Source organism: Hermetia illucens, chromosome 2 (genome assembly GCF_905115235.1).
Source record: "Hermetia illucens chromosome 2, iHerIll2.2.curated.20191125, whole genome shotgun sequence".
NCBI lineage: Eukaryota > Metazoa > Arthropoda > Insecta > Diptera > Stratiomyidae > Hermetia > Hermetia illucens.
Genome location: NC_051850.1, coordinates 147217443 through 147233363, shown reverse-complemented (window position 1 = coordinate 147233363; position 15921 = coordinate 147217443). Strand labels below are relative to the sequence as shown.

Sequence of the window (15921 nt, the reverse complement as noted above, 5' to 3'; positions counted from 1 at the left end):
CATTACTCACGCACTTTGCAATTTATGCCAAAACTAATATCAGTTTCGGAAAGTACAAATCGAGACCTTTCATTTGATACCCTACGCAACTATATCCGGTGAAAAAAAATTTTGAATCCCCCCTTTGCATGTATGGGGAGCCCCTCTTTAAACTCCACCTAAATTTATCCCACTCACTGTATGCGTGGGATTTCATAGTTCCCATCTGTCCACCAAATTTCATTCGGATGGGTTTAGCCGTTTTGGAGAAAAATGCGTGTGACAGACAGACAGACAGACATTGAATCGATTTTAATAAGGTTTTGTTTTATACAAAACCTTAAAAAGGAGGTGCCAAACAGCTAACCGGTACCCTGTCCTAAAATTAGGCTGATGTAACAGCGTTACAAGAGATGCGTTGGACAGGGACTGGTTTCCTGGAGAAGAACCACTACACCATGTTATAGTGGTCATCCAGTAAACTATGTGCCCGGAGTAGGTTTCCTGGTCAGCCAAAAAATTAAACCCGCTGTTATCGGCTTTGAAAACATAAGCGAAATACTCTGCGTTTGTAAAGCAAATTTCGAAATATAAGCCTCAGTAACATTCACGTCCTTACAGGGGAGACTTCAGAGTCGGAGAAAGATACCTTCTACGAGGCAAACGAACGAACCTTCAAAGCCTGTCCAAGGTATGATATCAATCAACTAGGGACGGAGCCCATACTCAGGTGATACGTACGCTTCCACAGCTTACACAAAACTACCAAAGACAACGGACTGCGGAATATTCAACTAGCAGGGTACTTTAATCCTGTAGGATACCGTTACGGTCTTGAATGAAGTGTTCTAACACACTTCAAGGCTCTGATCCAATATGGATTGTTGCGCCAACGATTATTATTGTTAGTGTTGCACGAAATGGTTTTTTGAAGTACCTGGTTTGCGCGGAAAACGGTCCACAAACAAGCATGGGCGTTTCCAGACGGGACCACTTTCAACTAAATACTTATCGAACGCCACCACTTCGCCTTGATGAATGTCAGCACATACAGGAGGACAAATACAAACTCGTTAGCATTATGTTCCGAGCTCAAATAACAACACCACCTCAAATCCGCTCTGATAATCTTGTGAGGGGGAACACTGAAGCCATCCATAACAGAGTCTTTCGTAACACCTAAACAGGAAAAATGAATGCCGCAATAACCGCAATTAACAGAGGTGTTGGAGATGAAGCACCGATAAATGATCTTCACAACCACCTGAAGAACATTATCATTAGTACGACTACAAACATACTTGGCCCCAAAAAAGTCGGAACGACTGATTCGACGATGAATGTAAGCTAGCAACGGAACGGAAGAATGCTTCATACCGGACAATGCTACACTCTCAAAGAACACGGCCACGCGCAGAAACCTATTACGAACTTCGTCGAATAGAGATGCGACTTCACGGATAGAAAGAGCCTGGAAGAACCAACATGTCTGTGAACTCGAGAAGTACAGGAAGTAACCGTCTCAGGGGCAGAAATTTTACCAATAATCAGCAGGATGATGAAGCGTTATACATGCCCCCGGGACAAAGAGAGAAATCTGATTTCCGACGATATGGGCATATCGGAGCGGTGGGTTGAGTACTTGAATGAACTGCAAGAGAACCAAAATATCGGTGAGTTGGAGTACTCGCCAACTGAAAATTGGAGCAATTATAGAGATATCACGCTGCTGTGTACCGTCTATAAAATACTCTCGGCTATCTTGCTAGGTCAGATAGCCCCATACACCTTAATATGATTGGCATATATCAAAGAGGCTTCACTCCAGGCAAGTCAACAACAAATCAGATTTTCCCTCTATGGCAATCGATGGAAAAACTATCTTTTCATCAACTACAATGCCCCCTATGATAGCATAGTCAAGGTAAAACTGTGAACGGCCATAAAAGAACTCGGCATCCCAACCGACTAGGCTGACCCTGACGAATGTGCGAGATCAAATAAAAGCAGGCGACTCACTCTTGAGACCATTCAATATCAGCAACGGTCTAAGACGAAGGGATACTCTATCATGCATCCCTTTTAACTTGGCCCTAGAAAAAGTGATCTGTGATGCTGAAGTAAATGCGGGAGACACCATCCTCTTCATATTAATATTGACATAGAAAAAATCCAGACCTTATTCCGTATGGTGGAGAATGATCCACGGGATATTTGGAGTTCCTTACTAAGGCATGCCTAAACCGTATACCAGTTATTGACACGTTGAAGATGATGATGACTTGTTTCAGAACGCATTGTTAGACATTCGCAAAGCAGACTTCGTATATTGATACAACGCTCAAGCCCATGATTTCAGCCTTGAGCTAGAAAAATCGGAGTAGTCATCCTAACTAAGAAGAGAAATGCGAAAGTGTGTTTCGTGATTTCGCGATCGGCAAGGCAACTTTATAATCGAAAAAGTTTCACTTAGAAAGCCTTGGTGCAAAATATGGTCGCATTCTGCTCAGTTTAGGTCTGCTATTTACTAGCCAGGAAGTAAGTTCACTTAATAGTATTGTAAGCAATTGTCGCCGCAGTGTGAAATATGTTTGTATGTAAGGTGGTGAGAATTAGACTTCTTTGCCTTGCATTTAACGCGGCATTAACATCAGAATGTAATCTAACGGCTTACGTTTTCGTTTTTAGTTCGCTGTACGGATTAAAACCGTATGCATTTCTTCAACAAGATACAGAAGAAGGCGACGAAATAACTACAAGCCAAAGAATCGGTCATAAGGATCCACTTTATGGGTTAATAATCACTTGCTAGGAGTGAATCAATACTTTTTAAAAAAAGGACTCATAAATTAGAGCTAGAAAATATCATCTGATTTTATTTGGAATTGAGGAACACTGTGCGGACGATATTTACTCCAAACAAGATGTAAGGAGACCCAATGACCTTCATTAAACAACAGTGTGACCGAAAGCGGCTGTAACTACTGCTAGCTTCGAATATATATAGATTCGAAAACCTGATGTAGGTATGAATTACATCGATTGAAACACTCGCAACTACCCTGACGGCGAAACCGTCAAAAATTTTGATAAAAAGTGGATATTTGCTCAAAAAACAGTGGGGGAAAAAAGGAATAAGACAATTTTGGTTTGGGGATTGAGGAGTCCTAAGTCCGCATCCACTTGATGTCGGACCGGATCAAATGGAGGCAACTTACTCCCACTCTCTATGGTCCACGGACTCATCTCAACCTCTTCCTCAACCAAGACATCCCGATACACAACACTACGTCTTTAGTGTTCTGCGCCAAGTGCTCTTGGTGCGACCCACTTGTCAGCCGCCTTGGGAGAGTGAATTCCACTGCATGAAGTAGCCAGCAATGCAATTGTTGCCACCCGTAAATGTGTGACCTATTTACCATACTGTCACTTCCGTCATCCGATCCCGTCGGCCAAGGCTTATAGGCCTGTGCGCCGACCAAGTTCTTTGTTTCAAATAGTAGCAGGTCTACGACTTTTAGATGCGTAAAAAAGATAGCGTATAATGCATTTCTCTTAAACTTGAAATGACGACGTAGTCAAATTTTACGACGCACATGTGAAATGATATTTAGGAACATTAAGTAACGTTAACACTTTTATATACATGATAGCCCTTTACTTCTTATGGGGCTGCAGCGCGTTAACCACACTTACGTGCCATCGTTCGCGGTTACCTGAAGTGCCCTTTAACTCCCCCCGTGACTTCCCGAGACGCTCGCACTCCTCCTCTACTGTTCAGCAGTAGAGTGCCCCAAGTGACCTTGGGGCAACCCACTCATCGGCCACCTTGGAGAAGTGGATTCCACTGCATGGTGTCGCTGGCAATGCAATTGTTGTCCCTCGTTAATGTGTGACCTATCCACTGCCGCTTCCGATACGACAGGCCTGTGCGCTGATCAAGTTCTTCGTTTGAGATAGCTGGGAATTTTTGAATAACAGTAGAATTCACCTTCCACTCCTCTACTCCCATATCGCAACACAAAAAGAATACTAGCACAGAACAGTCTCAACTTGATCTTGGTGTTGAGATAAGTGTACTTCTAGATTTTAGACAAGACAGCGAAAGCCGATCTAGCGTTCTTAATGCGTCGGGCAACATCCAGTTCGACATCCCCGTTAGCAAAAACCACGATTCCTAGATATGTAAATTAAATGATGCCTTCGATGTTCTCCACATTAATGCAGATAGGGAGAGTGCGATGACCCTTCAAACTGAGAACCTTTAAATAGTTATCGTTCCGATGCTTGTAGCTCTTCTAAATAAAAATAAAACTAGGTAGCTTGCTCCTACTACAATATATTTTAATAGTAAATACGTATTTCGAGCGCTACTTACTCTCTTCCTCAGTACTTAAGCTTAAGCCTCTCTTTTCAAATCCAATTAGCACTTTTGCTAATATTATTAAGAGTTCACTGTTGCAAAGAAAAAAAATAAAAAATTCTACTCATCTGTTCACTAGCTATAAACAATTTGAACAAGAGTTTTATATCAATGACGATCATTCCCAGTTTGGTTTACACAGGTAACTAGAGTATACATTGACTGAAGACTAAACTTAAGAAATTGTATTTATTTTGGAGTAGTATTGACCAAAAATTTATTTGTTTCACACTAAACGTAGAGAAGACAAAACAATTCAGAAACATGTATTTACATAAGACTTAAAGCGAGACGAATAAGTATACTTTAAAACAATATTTTGAAAAATGCGTTTACTTAAGAATAAAATAGTATTTAGGTGGATTCTTAAATTAAGAAGAAAATTCAAGCCAAATATGTGCAATAGTGTTTGTTCTTGTCTTTATTCGATATGGTGAAATTCCAAATATATTCATTTGTAATAAATCGCACATCTGCTAAAATCAATTTATGATTACTTGGTTAGGGCGCTATTTCTTAATTTCTTCCCTTAATCTTGTTCGTTACTGAAAATAGAGAGACTTAATCGTTCGCCTAGACTGGAGCAGCTGATAGTGAACAACTCTTCCAATATCTCCTCACCAAAAGAGCATCATATTCTGATTCGACAGGTCTGGCTTCACAACCCTTTCTTAAATTTCAAATTACTCCTCTTTAAATCATTATCGTACAATATTGGCATACGTGTTTTATGGTATTTTTCAGTCGAGCCTGATTAAAAGAATATCAAGTGGAATATTTATGAACCAATATATTTTAACCTGTTAACTATGCCATGAGAGGTGCTCTGAAATAATTAAGGCGATCGGATCCGAGGCTGCACGAGGACTCATTTGAAGTGGCTTCGGCCACCAAATCTTACCATGGTATACTGGTATTATGGGGACCGGGAGAGCCCCTCAATTTATATGTCACAGGAGAATTCCTGGTTCACTTTCAACTCGGTTATAGCGGTTGGCCCCCTAGTGGGAATTTCATGGAGGTTGTGGTTGACGTCTAAGCGAACAAGAATCCTTCGGGCCTCAAACATGGAGTTGCGTTTCAGATGGGGTGCCGTATTCCCCAGTTAGGCAGAGATTTGGGTAGGCAGCAAGAACGCAACTGCCACAGATGGGGTAGCTGCCATATCTGCTGTGTCAGCACCAAATGACCAAAGGAGAACATCCAAGTGGCGGCACGGGGAACCTCACTAGGGATTGTCTGGTCCCATTAGAACTGGCATAGCTATCTGAGAGCATGTTCCTTGTGGGCTCAAGCGTGGATTTGCACTGTATAACTCAAGTGTGGATTTGCACTGTATAACTCAAGCGCCATACCCTTCAGTTGCGCTCAGTTGCGATAAAAGTGTTTGGCAGGCCTCACATCGCACGACATCGCATCTGAGCTCTTGAACCAGAAGAGCTAGGACCCAACGCTGTGTTTCAAGGAGTTCATTAATCATGTCATTGAAGAGAGTAGAATACCATCTGACACTCTTTACATTGTATTTCTGGATCTAGAGAAGGTGTTAGACCGTGTGCCACACAAACCTACCGGGTATGGTCTGCGGCAACAGCTAGTGCTAGAAGAACTCTTTCACTGGGGTTAATTGCCCTACCACGATCCGAAATGTGACGATCGAAATGCGGCGGGTATGGTATATCACAACCGCATTATGTGTCTGTCGGTATTCACCAAGGGAGTGCCCTCTCACTACTCCTCTTTGTGCTTGTTATGGACACTGTCACACGGGACATCCACTGTTCATCTCCTTATACACTGCTTCATGCAAACTATGTTTTCCTAGCGTCTCCTAGCAAAGCTGACCTTGGGCAATTTATTCAAAAATGGAATGATCGTCTCATGCAATACAATCTCAGACTTAATATAAATAAAACAGAGTTTTTGAGGGCCGATTCCAATGAAACAGACACTATCACTGTAAGTCGCAGTGACTTGCCCAGAACCGAGCGATGTAAATATCTCGCTTCAATGCTATCAACCAACTGAATTGCTTCACGCTTTACTGCAACTTGGATGAGGTGACATTCCACAACTGGCATTCTTCGTGATCGACGTATCAACGAACGTCGCAAGTCCAAAATATACCACTGTTTCGTCTGCCCTACCGCTCTCTATGGTCTGTGTATTGGCGGACTATAAAAGGCAATGAACGATAGCTTGCAATAATGGAAACAAAAATTTTGCACTGGACTACGAAATGACGAGGGAGAGGGGGAGCTGATAGGCATTTCATCAAACGGTCCGTTAATGGCACGTATGTAAATTTGTGGCACTATGCCCCATTCAAGAGTAATTTATCACCATATACATACTTTTGATTCAGTCACCCACAATTTGTGGATGATATCGACCGTGCGCCGCTGATGGATCAATTAACCGAATGTGTTGCTAATTATCGGGTTGCATAACAATTGCATAATTAATTCAAACTTCGTAGGACGAAAGAGAGGCCCCTTTTCAAATTGTATCTATCAAAGAAACTTCAAATCATAAGCTACGCTGATGATTGCTACGCTTTGATTTATTGGATCGGAAATGGTTTTTCTGTGCCTTTCAATTAGCTTAAAATATCTAGAGGAAGAATAAGGGAACCTTGGTAAACTACACGGCGATTGGTAGAACTGTAGAAATTATGCAGCTTCCATCTGCTCCACTTTCTTAAACAAGTTGGGAAATCGGAAACTAAACGCTTCAGGTAAGAAAGGTTTTGTGTATTTCTTTTATAAAGAGATTTGCGTGTGCATTTGTCCCATTAGTATGTAGCACGTAATATATGCATATATATATGCATATATTATGTTATCCACTTTCAAGTGAAATTGGCATTTAAAGTCTTGAATTTGCACAGAAGCGACAGCTTTGACCTATTATAACTTTGTAGTGCGATTTTCACCAAATTTGGTAGGATTATGCTCTATGCTGTAGCCTACATTGCTGCGTGACTCTAGGATGAACTTAAGCGGGGTTTTCCTGCCAATTACTAAAAATTATAGTAATGTACTATTATTATTTGAAAAGGTATCGGTATGGAGGGTATTTCGGAGCCTAGGCGCCATAGAGTGGCAACATCATGATTTTTTTTTCAGATATTTCGGTTAAGTAGTTTCTGAGAATGGATCCATTAAAGAAATGACCACTTTCAACCCACCGCACTCCCCTCCTTTCTAACAAATGTCAAAACTAAGACCGGCTTCGAAAAGTACTAACCGAGGTCTTTAATTTGATGCCCCATATAACTATATTTGATGAAAAGAAAATTTACACCCCCCTTTTGCATGTATCCTTCCGGGGTGCTCAGAGGAGGCGGCGAAGAAGATGGGGCGGCAACCCTATCGGCCAAACCAAAACCAAGTGGCCGAGGAGAACCTCCATAGTGGTGGCACCGGGAGACGCCGTAATCACTTTGGTTTGCCGGCCGTGATTCAGTAGGCGAATGCTCCAAAGGCCTAATTAGGGCGATCAGACCCGAGTGTGCACGGAAACTCATCTGAAGTGGCAAATTGGTCACAAAACCTTACCAGGGGTATACTGGTACCATGGGAACCGGGAAAGCCCCTGGACTCACATACTTTGGGTGAACTCCTGTTGTATGTGAGGACAGCTCGGTTATTTGCGGTTGGCCCCCCTAGTGGGAGTTTCATGGTGGTTGTGGTTATGCTCAAACGAGAAGAGACCTTCGGGCCTCGACGTGGTGTTGCGTATCAACACGGGTGCCGTACTCCATAGTTCGGTAGAGATTTAGGTAATTCTTGCATCCACCAGTATGAATGCTAAGCCATGCACTTGGTATAGAATGGTACCGTTGTTGCTTGTCTCAGCGGGGCTCTGATTGTAACACAAAATCAATCCGTGTCTTAAGAGGACCGTAGGATTTAAGTCTCAAGACAGGTGCCTACGTAAAACACCATGGGCTTCACTGTATCCTTCCGGATAGCTGAGTGGTTAGAGTCGTACGGAAGGTTGCAGTTCAAATCTCACTGGTGGGAGTGGAATTTGTATCGCGATTTAACGTCGGATTCCAGTCGAAGGAGTACCTGAGTCAAGGTAATAATCTCAGTCGAGCGCAATGCTGACCACATTGCCTCCTGCAATGTACTGTAGTGAACCGTTACGGTCTTGAATGAAGTGCTCTAACACACTTCAAGGCCCTGATTGTTGCGCCAACGATTATTATTATTATTATTTGCATGTATGAGGACCCCCCTTAAATTCGACGTAAAAGAATGTAACCCACTATATGCGTGAGCGTTCACAGTTCCCAACTTTCTACCAAATTTGGCGTCAATCGCTACAACCGTCTCTGAGAAAAATGCGTGTGACGGACAGGCACACAGACAGACAGACAGTAAACCGATTTTAATAGGGTGTTGTGTTTACACAAAACCTTAAAAAATGCTAGGGAGAAGTAGATTCTTCATGAATTGAATTTTAGTATTTCATTCGAATATCAATTATTCTCGTTAATTATGACGTCAGCATCTTATTTGTATGGCTTAGGATGCGGTAAATTCGTAGGAAATTGATAAGTTTGAACTACTATAATTTTGACACTAACAGTCGGATTTCCATAAAACTTGGGATGTGTATGCAGAAGACTGTCCTCAGAATCTAGTACTCCTGGGATGAACATTAGGGAGGTTTTCAGTAAATTTCTAAAAGTTGATAATACACTTACAATTAGTAAGTTTATTTGAGCAGATATCGGAATGGGACATATTTTGAGGCCTAGATTTCATCTAAGCGCACCACTCTGATTTTTGGGTTGGGTTGTTTCCGAAAATGAGTCCTGTCTCACTTTAAGTGCGTAGATTTTGACTCCTCACTAGCGCACTTTGCAATTCCCGCCAAAGCTAGTTTCGGAAAGAACTAATCGAGACCTTTTATTTGATTTATTTTTTAAAATCCTCCCTTTGCATGTATGGGGAGCCCCCCTTTAAACTCCACCTAAATTTATGTCACTCGCTGTATGCGTGAGATTCCATAGTCCCCATCTATCCACCAAATTTCGTTCGGATCGGTTTAGTCGTTTTGGAGAAAAGTGCGTGTGACAGACAGACAGGAAATCGATTTTAATAAGGTTTTGTTTTACACAAAACCTTAAAAAGACTCGACTGGTGAACATTCAGGTGGCCAAAACGCCACCTACAAAAAAAAATGATGATAACCTCTTCAACAAGGAGCATTTAGTAGCATGCACCATCTGTCAAAATGGTAATCTAATGATTTAGAGGAAACCAATCGATGGTGATGCATGAGGAGATCCTAAAGTCAAATAAGAAACAAGCCCAATCTGATACAAGAAAAGCCTACTTTGATCAGCTGGAGCCACTCTTGTCCAACATCGATCAAGGCATACTATTCAAAATACCTACGCAGCGGAAAACGATACCTTCCATGACGTTGAAGATTCCTTCAATTGCTCAGCAGCTGCCACAATACCAACCACCAAGGCAACATAGACACAGTTTGCCTTTATCATGTTTAATTGGCACTTGCAGGACTCGTTATTAGAAATAACAACTACCAACATGATACACTATATCTATCCAAAATCTTTTTTTTTTCATGTTATCTGCCGCGCTCCAACCCGGAAGTTTTCCCACAGAGTTTATAATAATATTGTAATACATCGCGACCTCAACTTGCAACTGGTGTTTGAGCCTCAGCATTTTACGTTGATCGACCCACCTCAATTCCTTCGTGATTTCCCAGATTTTGTGTGACACACCAAATAAACTGATTCTCATCAGAGAGAGAGAGCAGTGCTTTTGATCAGCGTCTTCTGAGAAACTTTGGTAGATTGTTCAGGGCTTCTGTCGACCGCGCAGCAACATAGCTATCTTAAGTTGAATGACAGCAAGACCGATAAATTGGTTCCTATTGAATAAGAGCAGCGGCCGCATATCGCATTGATAAGACACGCAAGCAAAAATGTGGGATCTTTAAGGTCCCCATAGAGACTTGCAATCAGGCTTGTGTGATCTACATCGATGGTGACAATAACATCCTCTTTCTCAAATAAACGGACAATTTATACAGAGCAAGGGAAACGGGGAAGAGCTACATTTTATGGATCATTGCACTATTGCTATTTTACACGTTTGGATCTTTTCGGCGTGAATAGCGTGTCAAGCGTGCCGTTTTTAATATCTCATGCAACACTTTGAACAACTAATTAAGACAGACAAGTTGAGCGATTTTGCCTTGCTCTTACAATGAATCAATTGTACATAGGCAACCTAGGTTCATCCAATTTGTTTAAAATTCTCAAGTGCAGACTTCCACGAGATTCGCAACCTCTACAAACTTGAAGCCGTACAATGTCCTTCAAGGTTCTTTAGACCATTGCCAGCTACGCAACAAAATTCCGGCCAACACTGCTCCAGTTGCCAATCAGAACTCATGAGACGCGTTTTCATAGCGCTTAAACACTGCCACGGCTGTCGGCCGATGTCCTCGTCTTCTTCCATTCAATTTTCGATCACGTACTTCCATTTACCGTAATTGGAGAACAGTCAGCGTGTCAACGTCATTGTTTTCGAGTGCGCCCAACAAGTACGCTCCAAATGCGGTTCTACTTTTGTTTTCTATATGATTTATTTGTCAAGCGGTCCACAGATTAAGATTGGCAATCCCAAATGCGAGCTCGCTGCTGGCAGATAGCCGATAACGGCTTGATATGACCGTATTTTGTCGCTGATAACTTATCTTTTCTAAGGAATGGAAACTCTAGACCGGAAGACGGTTTATCATAACCGTTGCCGCACTAAAGACAGCAGATTAGTTCCACATGGAGTATTGAGCCGAAAGTTTTCACTAGGGATTAAATAGGAAGAAAACAAGAGGCCCTTGCCGGTTTCTTACCTCATAAATTGGCAGTTTATCGGAATTCCATTGTGCAATCCGTTCCGCACTGCGGTCGACGACCGTCACACAAATGTTCGGGCATTTGAGAGCCATCACGCTGCACGTCGGGCCCCCAACGTAGCCAGCTCCGATACAGCAAATCTTCGAGATGACCATGTTTCCCCCTTCCTGTTTACACTTTAATGAGATTCGCAGAACAAGCACGAAGACAACTCGCACTAAACAAATACCAAACTTAGACTAAATGACAGAATGTCGCGAAAGTAAGATTACCACAATTTCACAGTGAATAACACGATTTCAAGTAATTCTACAAGCGGCGAACGGTAATAATGGGGTTATTCACACACGATGGACTGAATCTCTTCAGATATGTAGAGTAAGGAGAAAAACCGCCGCGATCTACTGACCCGTCCGACTCGAACCATTTGCTCTGGAGCGAATGTCAAACGACCTGAGATACAAGATATTTGTACGAATAGATTTGTCAGTGCAACGGGGAGCTGTCAAGAAGTGTCAGTGGGAATTTAGAGAAGGGAGACCGGTGTGAGAAGGAACAAGTGTTTATACTACGCGAAATTTGAAATGTTTTCGCGCAGTATGAAACCAATCGAGGCTCGAAGTCGCTTTCCCGGCTGTGTTACGATTGAAATCCAATTTCCAATTGGCACAGACAATTTATCTATAATAGTTTCAATTCTTTCTATTATAATAATCGAGGGATCATGAACATATTAATCGCGTTCAAACAATCGCAATTGCAGAACTGGTGAATTAGTCAAAATTATTATTGGCGAATTGCTGGCTTGGAGATGTTGTGAATTTGTGGAAAGTGTGCAGGAATTACAAACACATCTTTTTGGACAATTGTGTTAAAACTGAACCAATCGGAAGCATTAAAGAGGGAATCCCCCAAAAACTGTTAATTGTTTTTGTTATTAAACAACGACCGGGGGGGGGGGGGGGGGGGGGGGGAGTATTTAGATCAAATCCAGTACATAAATATGCAAAATTTGTAGCGGAGCTGTTACTTTTTTTCGAGGAACAGAGGAAGTATGTAGAAATTCAAACAGTATCCAATTATAGCGATGTAACCTTCTACGCACAATGAGAGGGCTCGGAGAAGCGGTTCTCACTTTGAAAAACAAGAAGGCGTCGGGTCCTGGTGGCATCCCGGCGGAGGTTTACAAACTAGTGTTCCGCCAACAACCAGAATTATTGCTTGAGGCGTTCAATGCTTGCTCCTTATCGCTGGAAAGTGGCCAGACTCGCGCTGATCAGCAAGGGTAATGAAGACCCGGAGCTCCCGTCTGCATACCGACCGCTGTGTATGGTTGACACGGCCGGGAAAATGCTCGAAAAGCGCACCACGAGTAGACTCACTGAAGCGATCCGCGCTACCGGGGACTTATCCCCAAGGCAGTTCGGGTTTAGAACAGGAAGATCCACAGTAGATGCTGTCATGTAGGTCGTAGATGCGATTCATCGAGCCGAGGTACATAGCCGCCGATCTCGACGGATAGTGCTTCTCATAACGCTTGATGTCAAAAATACCTTTAATTCCTTAAGATGGACAGATATGCTAGGCACATTAGAAAAGTCATTCTACGTGCCAAGCTATCTCTTGCGGATTAGGGATTATCTGAAAGACTGCTCCGGATGGAAATCACGTCGGGAGTAGCACAGAGATCCTTCCTAGGGCCGGACCTCTGGAACCCTTCCTATGATAGTCTGTTGAGATTCAATACACCCGAAGAGTCGTGCCTAGTCGTTTATGCAGACGACGTTGCGGCACTTGTTGCCGGACGCACTGTTGAACAGGCGCAAAGCAGACTTGGCATATTGATGCGACGGGTAAGCGGATGGATGACTGCTCACGGTTTCAGCCTTGCGCTGGAAAAAACCGAAGTAGTCGTCTTGATCAGAAGGACAATCCCGACCCTGCGTCCCATATCGATCGCGAGTTAACTATAGAATCAAAACCAGCGGGGACAGTTGGGGACCCTATATCTACTAGGACAGGTCTCCTTATGGGAGCAATGCAGTCGGTTCTGCTCTTTGGCGCGGTGGAATGCGCTGATGCCCATGACAAGGAGGTATATCGTAAATATTTCGCGCAAGTACAGAGACGGGGAGCTTTGCGGGTGGCGTCTGCGTATCGCACTGTCTCTGAACCGGCGTGATGGTGATCGCGGGAGTGATAACCGTTGCCCTTCTTGCTAAGGAGCGTCAAGCCATATACAAGCACAAGGGAGATGTGCCAAGGGAGGTTGTTGCTCGTGAAGAACGGCAACGCACTCTAGAGGAGTGGCAGCTCTCTTGGCAAAATGAAACTTGAGGCAGATGGACTGCGCGGCTCATTGGCAACTTAGGTGCGTGGCTGAATCGGAAGCATGGTGAGACTGATTATTTCCTTACCCAATTTTTAAGTGGACATGGCGCGATCTCGGGATATGTGTTTTGCAATGGAGTTGTGGACGACGCCCACCACACTTTTTTTTCTTGTGGAAGGTAGGATGGGGTTCCTCAGCATCTCTATTTAAACACAGGGGATCTCTCTTCAGACAACATTGTCGAAGAGATGCTGAGGAGTGCTGACAGGTGGAGCCGTGTTGCCCATTACGTTCGGGGCCTTCTCGTTGCTAAGAAGATAAAGCTCCCCTCCCGTTGGTGAAAGGAATTCCCTGATTTGAAAGCTCCGCAGGGCAGGAGAGTTCGAGGACTAGCCCAAAGTCATGTGACAAACGGTTCCAGGCTAAATTTCTGACGATAGGGAGGTTTAGTTAGTAGTCCGACGACGTACCGAACCGGGAGTCCAACACTGTGTGCGAAAATGCATTCACCTACCCTGCCCCAAAAAAAATCCCCACCTTTCTTACAAATGTCAAAAGAAGGATACCTTCTACGAGGTAGTAGAACGAACCCTCGAAGCCTGTCCCAGATATGATATCAAAATCATACTTAGGGATTGTAACAGCCAAGTAGGGAAGGAGCCCGTATTCAGGCGATATGTTGGCTACCATAGCTTGCATCAAAATACAAATGAGAACAGACTGCGGATTGTTCAATTAGCAGTGTCATACGAAATGGTTGTTGGAAGTACCTGGTTTACGTGGAAAGCGGTTCACATATCTGGGCCTCTCCAGTCGGGACCATTTTCAACCAAATTGATCACGTGTTGATCGAACGCCGCCACCTCTCAACCTTGATGAATGTCAGAGCATATAGGGGGCCATTCACAACACAGCCCTCTGTAACACCTATAAGGGGAAAATAGATGCCGCAATAACCGCAGTTAACAGATGTCCTGGAGATGAAGCATCTACAAATGATCTTCACAATCACCTGAAGAACGTTATTATAAATACGGCCACAAACATACTTGGCCCCAGCCGCAAAAAAAGTCGGAACGGTTGGTTTGACGATAAATGTAAGCTAGCAACGGAACGGAAGAATGCCGCATACCGAGTAATACTGCATTCTCAAAGGACAAGGGCACGCGCAAGGACTTATCACGAACTCCGGCGAGCGGAGAAACGACTTCACAGACGGAAAAAGGAAGCCTGGGGGAACCAACAGGTCTGTGAACTCGAAAAGTACGGGGAGCAACCGCACTAGGCACGCAAGTTTTACCAATACACCTCGAAGAAGATATTCTCAGCTATCTTACTACGCTGGATAGCTCTATACGCCCAAAATATCACTGGCCCATGCCAAGGAGGCTTCACTCAAGCGGATCTGATTTTCTCTCCAAGCAAGGAAAAACTGTTGGAATATGGACATCATGCACCATCTTTTCATCGACTTTAAAGCCGCCTATGATAGCATAGCCAGGGTAAAACTGTACACGGCCATGAGAGGATTCGGTATCCCAATGAAATTGGTAAGACTGACTAGGCTGACCCTGACCAATGTGCGAGGCCAGATAAAAGCAGCAGGATCACTCTCAAGAGCATTCGACATCAACAACGGTCTACGACAAGGGCATGCCTATCATGCGTCCTCCTTAACCTGGCCCTCGAGAAAGTGATCCGTGATGCTGAGGTAAATGCAAGAGGTACGATCCTCTTTAAGTCCACCCAACTACTGGGCTAAGCTGACGATATCGACATCATGGGAAGAACGACCCGAGACATACAAACTGCCTTCATCCAGATCGAACTGGTGGATATTGGATAAATTACAATACAATATAATACAAAAGCTTAAAACAGTCCAGTTTCTGGAAGGCTCGGACCCTAAAGTCTTTCTGGGTGAAATTATGCGGTGTTTCCAACGATTAATTAATTGAAGTAATAAAAACTTGTTGTTTCTTTTTCGTTGGTGTGGATATTTATTCTTGCAAATACCGATATTTCGGGAACCACTTGTTCCCTTCATCAGTGCTAACTTGTTAGCACCACCCACCACTTGCTAACTTGTTAGCACTGATGAAGGGAACAAGTGGTTCCCGAAATATCGGTATTTGCAAGAATAAATATCCACACTAACGAAAAAGAAACAACAAGTTTTTATTACTTCAACTAAAGTCTTTTCTGGTTTCCGGATCAAGGTTTTAATCGATGACCGCAAAAGTTTAAAATGGTTAGGTCCTTGGAAAGTCCGAGTCT

At 43.2% G+C, this 15921-nt stretch overlaps 1 protein-coding gene across 1 annotated transcript in view; it reads right to left on the bottom strand.

Moving 5' to 3' along the window:
• Positions 1–11806, bottom strand: part of LOC119649518 (UDP-glucose 6-dehydrogenase) — a 40444-nt gene extending 28638 nt beyond the window's left edge. The window contains exons 1-2 of the mRNA XM_038051700.1: positions 11585–11806; positions 11309–11529 (exon numbers count right to left, since the gene is read on the bottom strand). Of these exons, the coding sequence (XP_037907628.1) occupies positions 11309–11467 (159 nt within the window). The 5' untranslated portion in view covers positions 11468–11529; positions 11585–11806. The remainder of the gene's footprint in view (positions 1–11308; positions 11530–11584) is intronic.
• Between the last annotated feature and the right edge of the window lie 4115 nt (positions 11807–15921).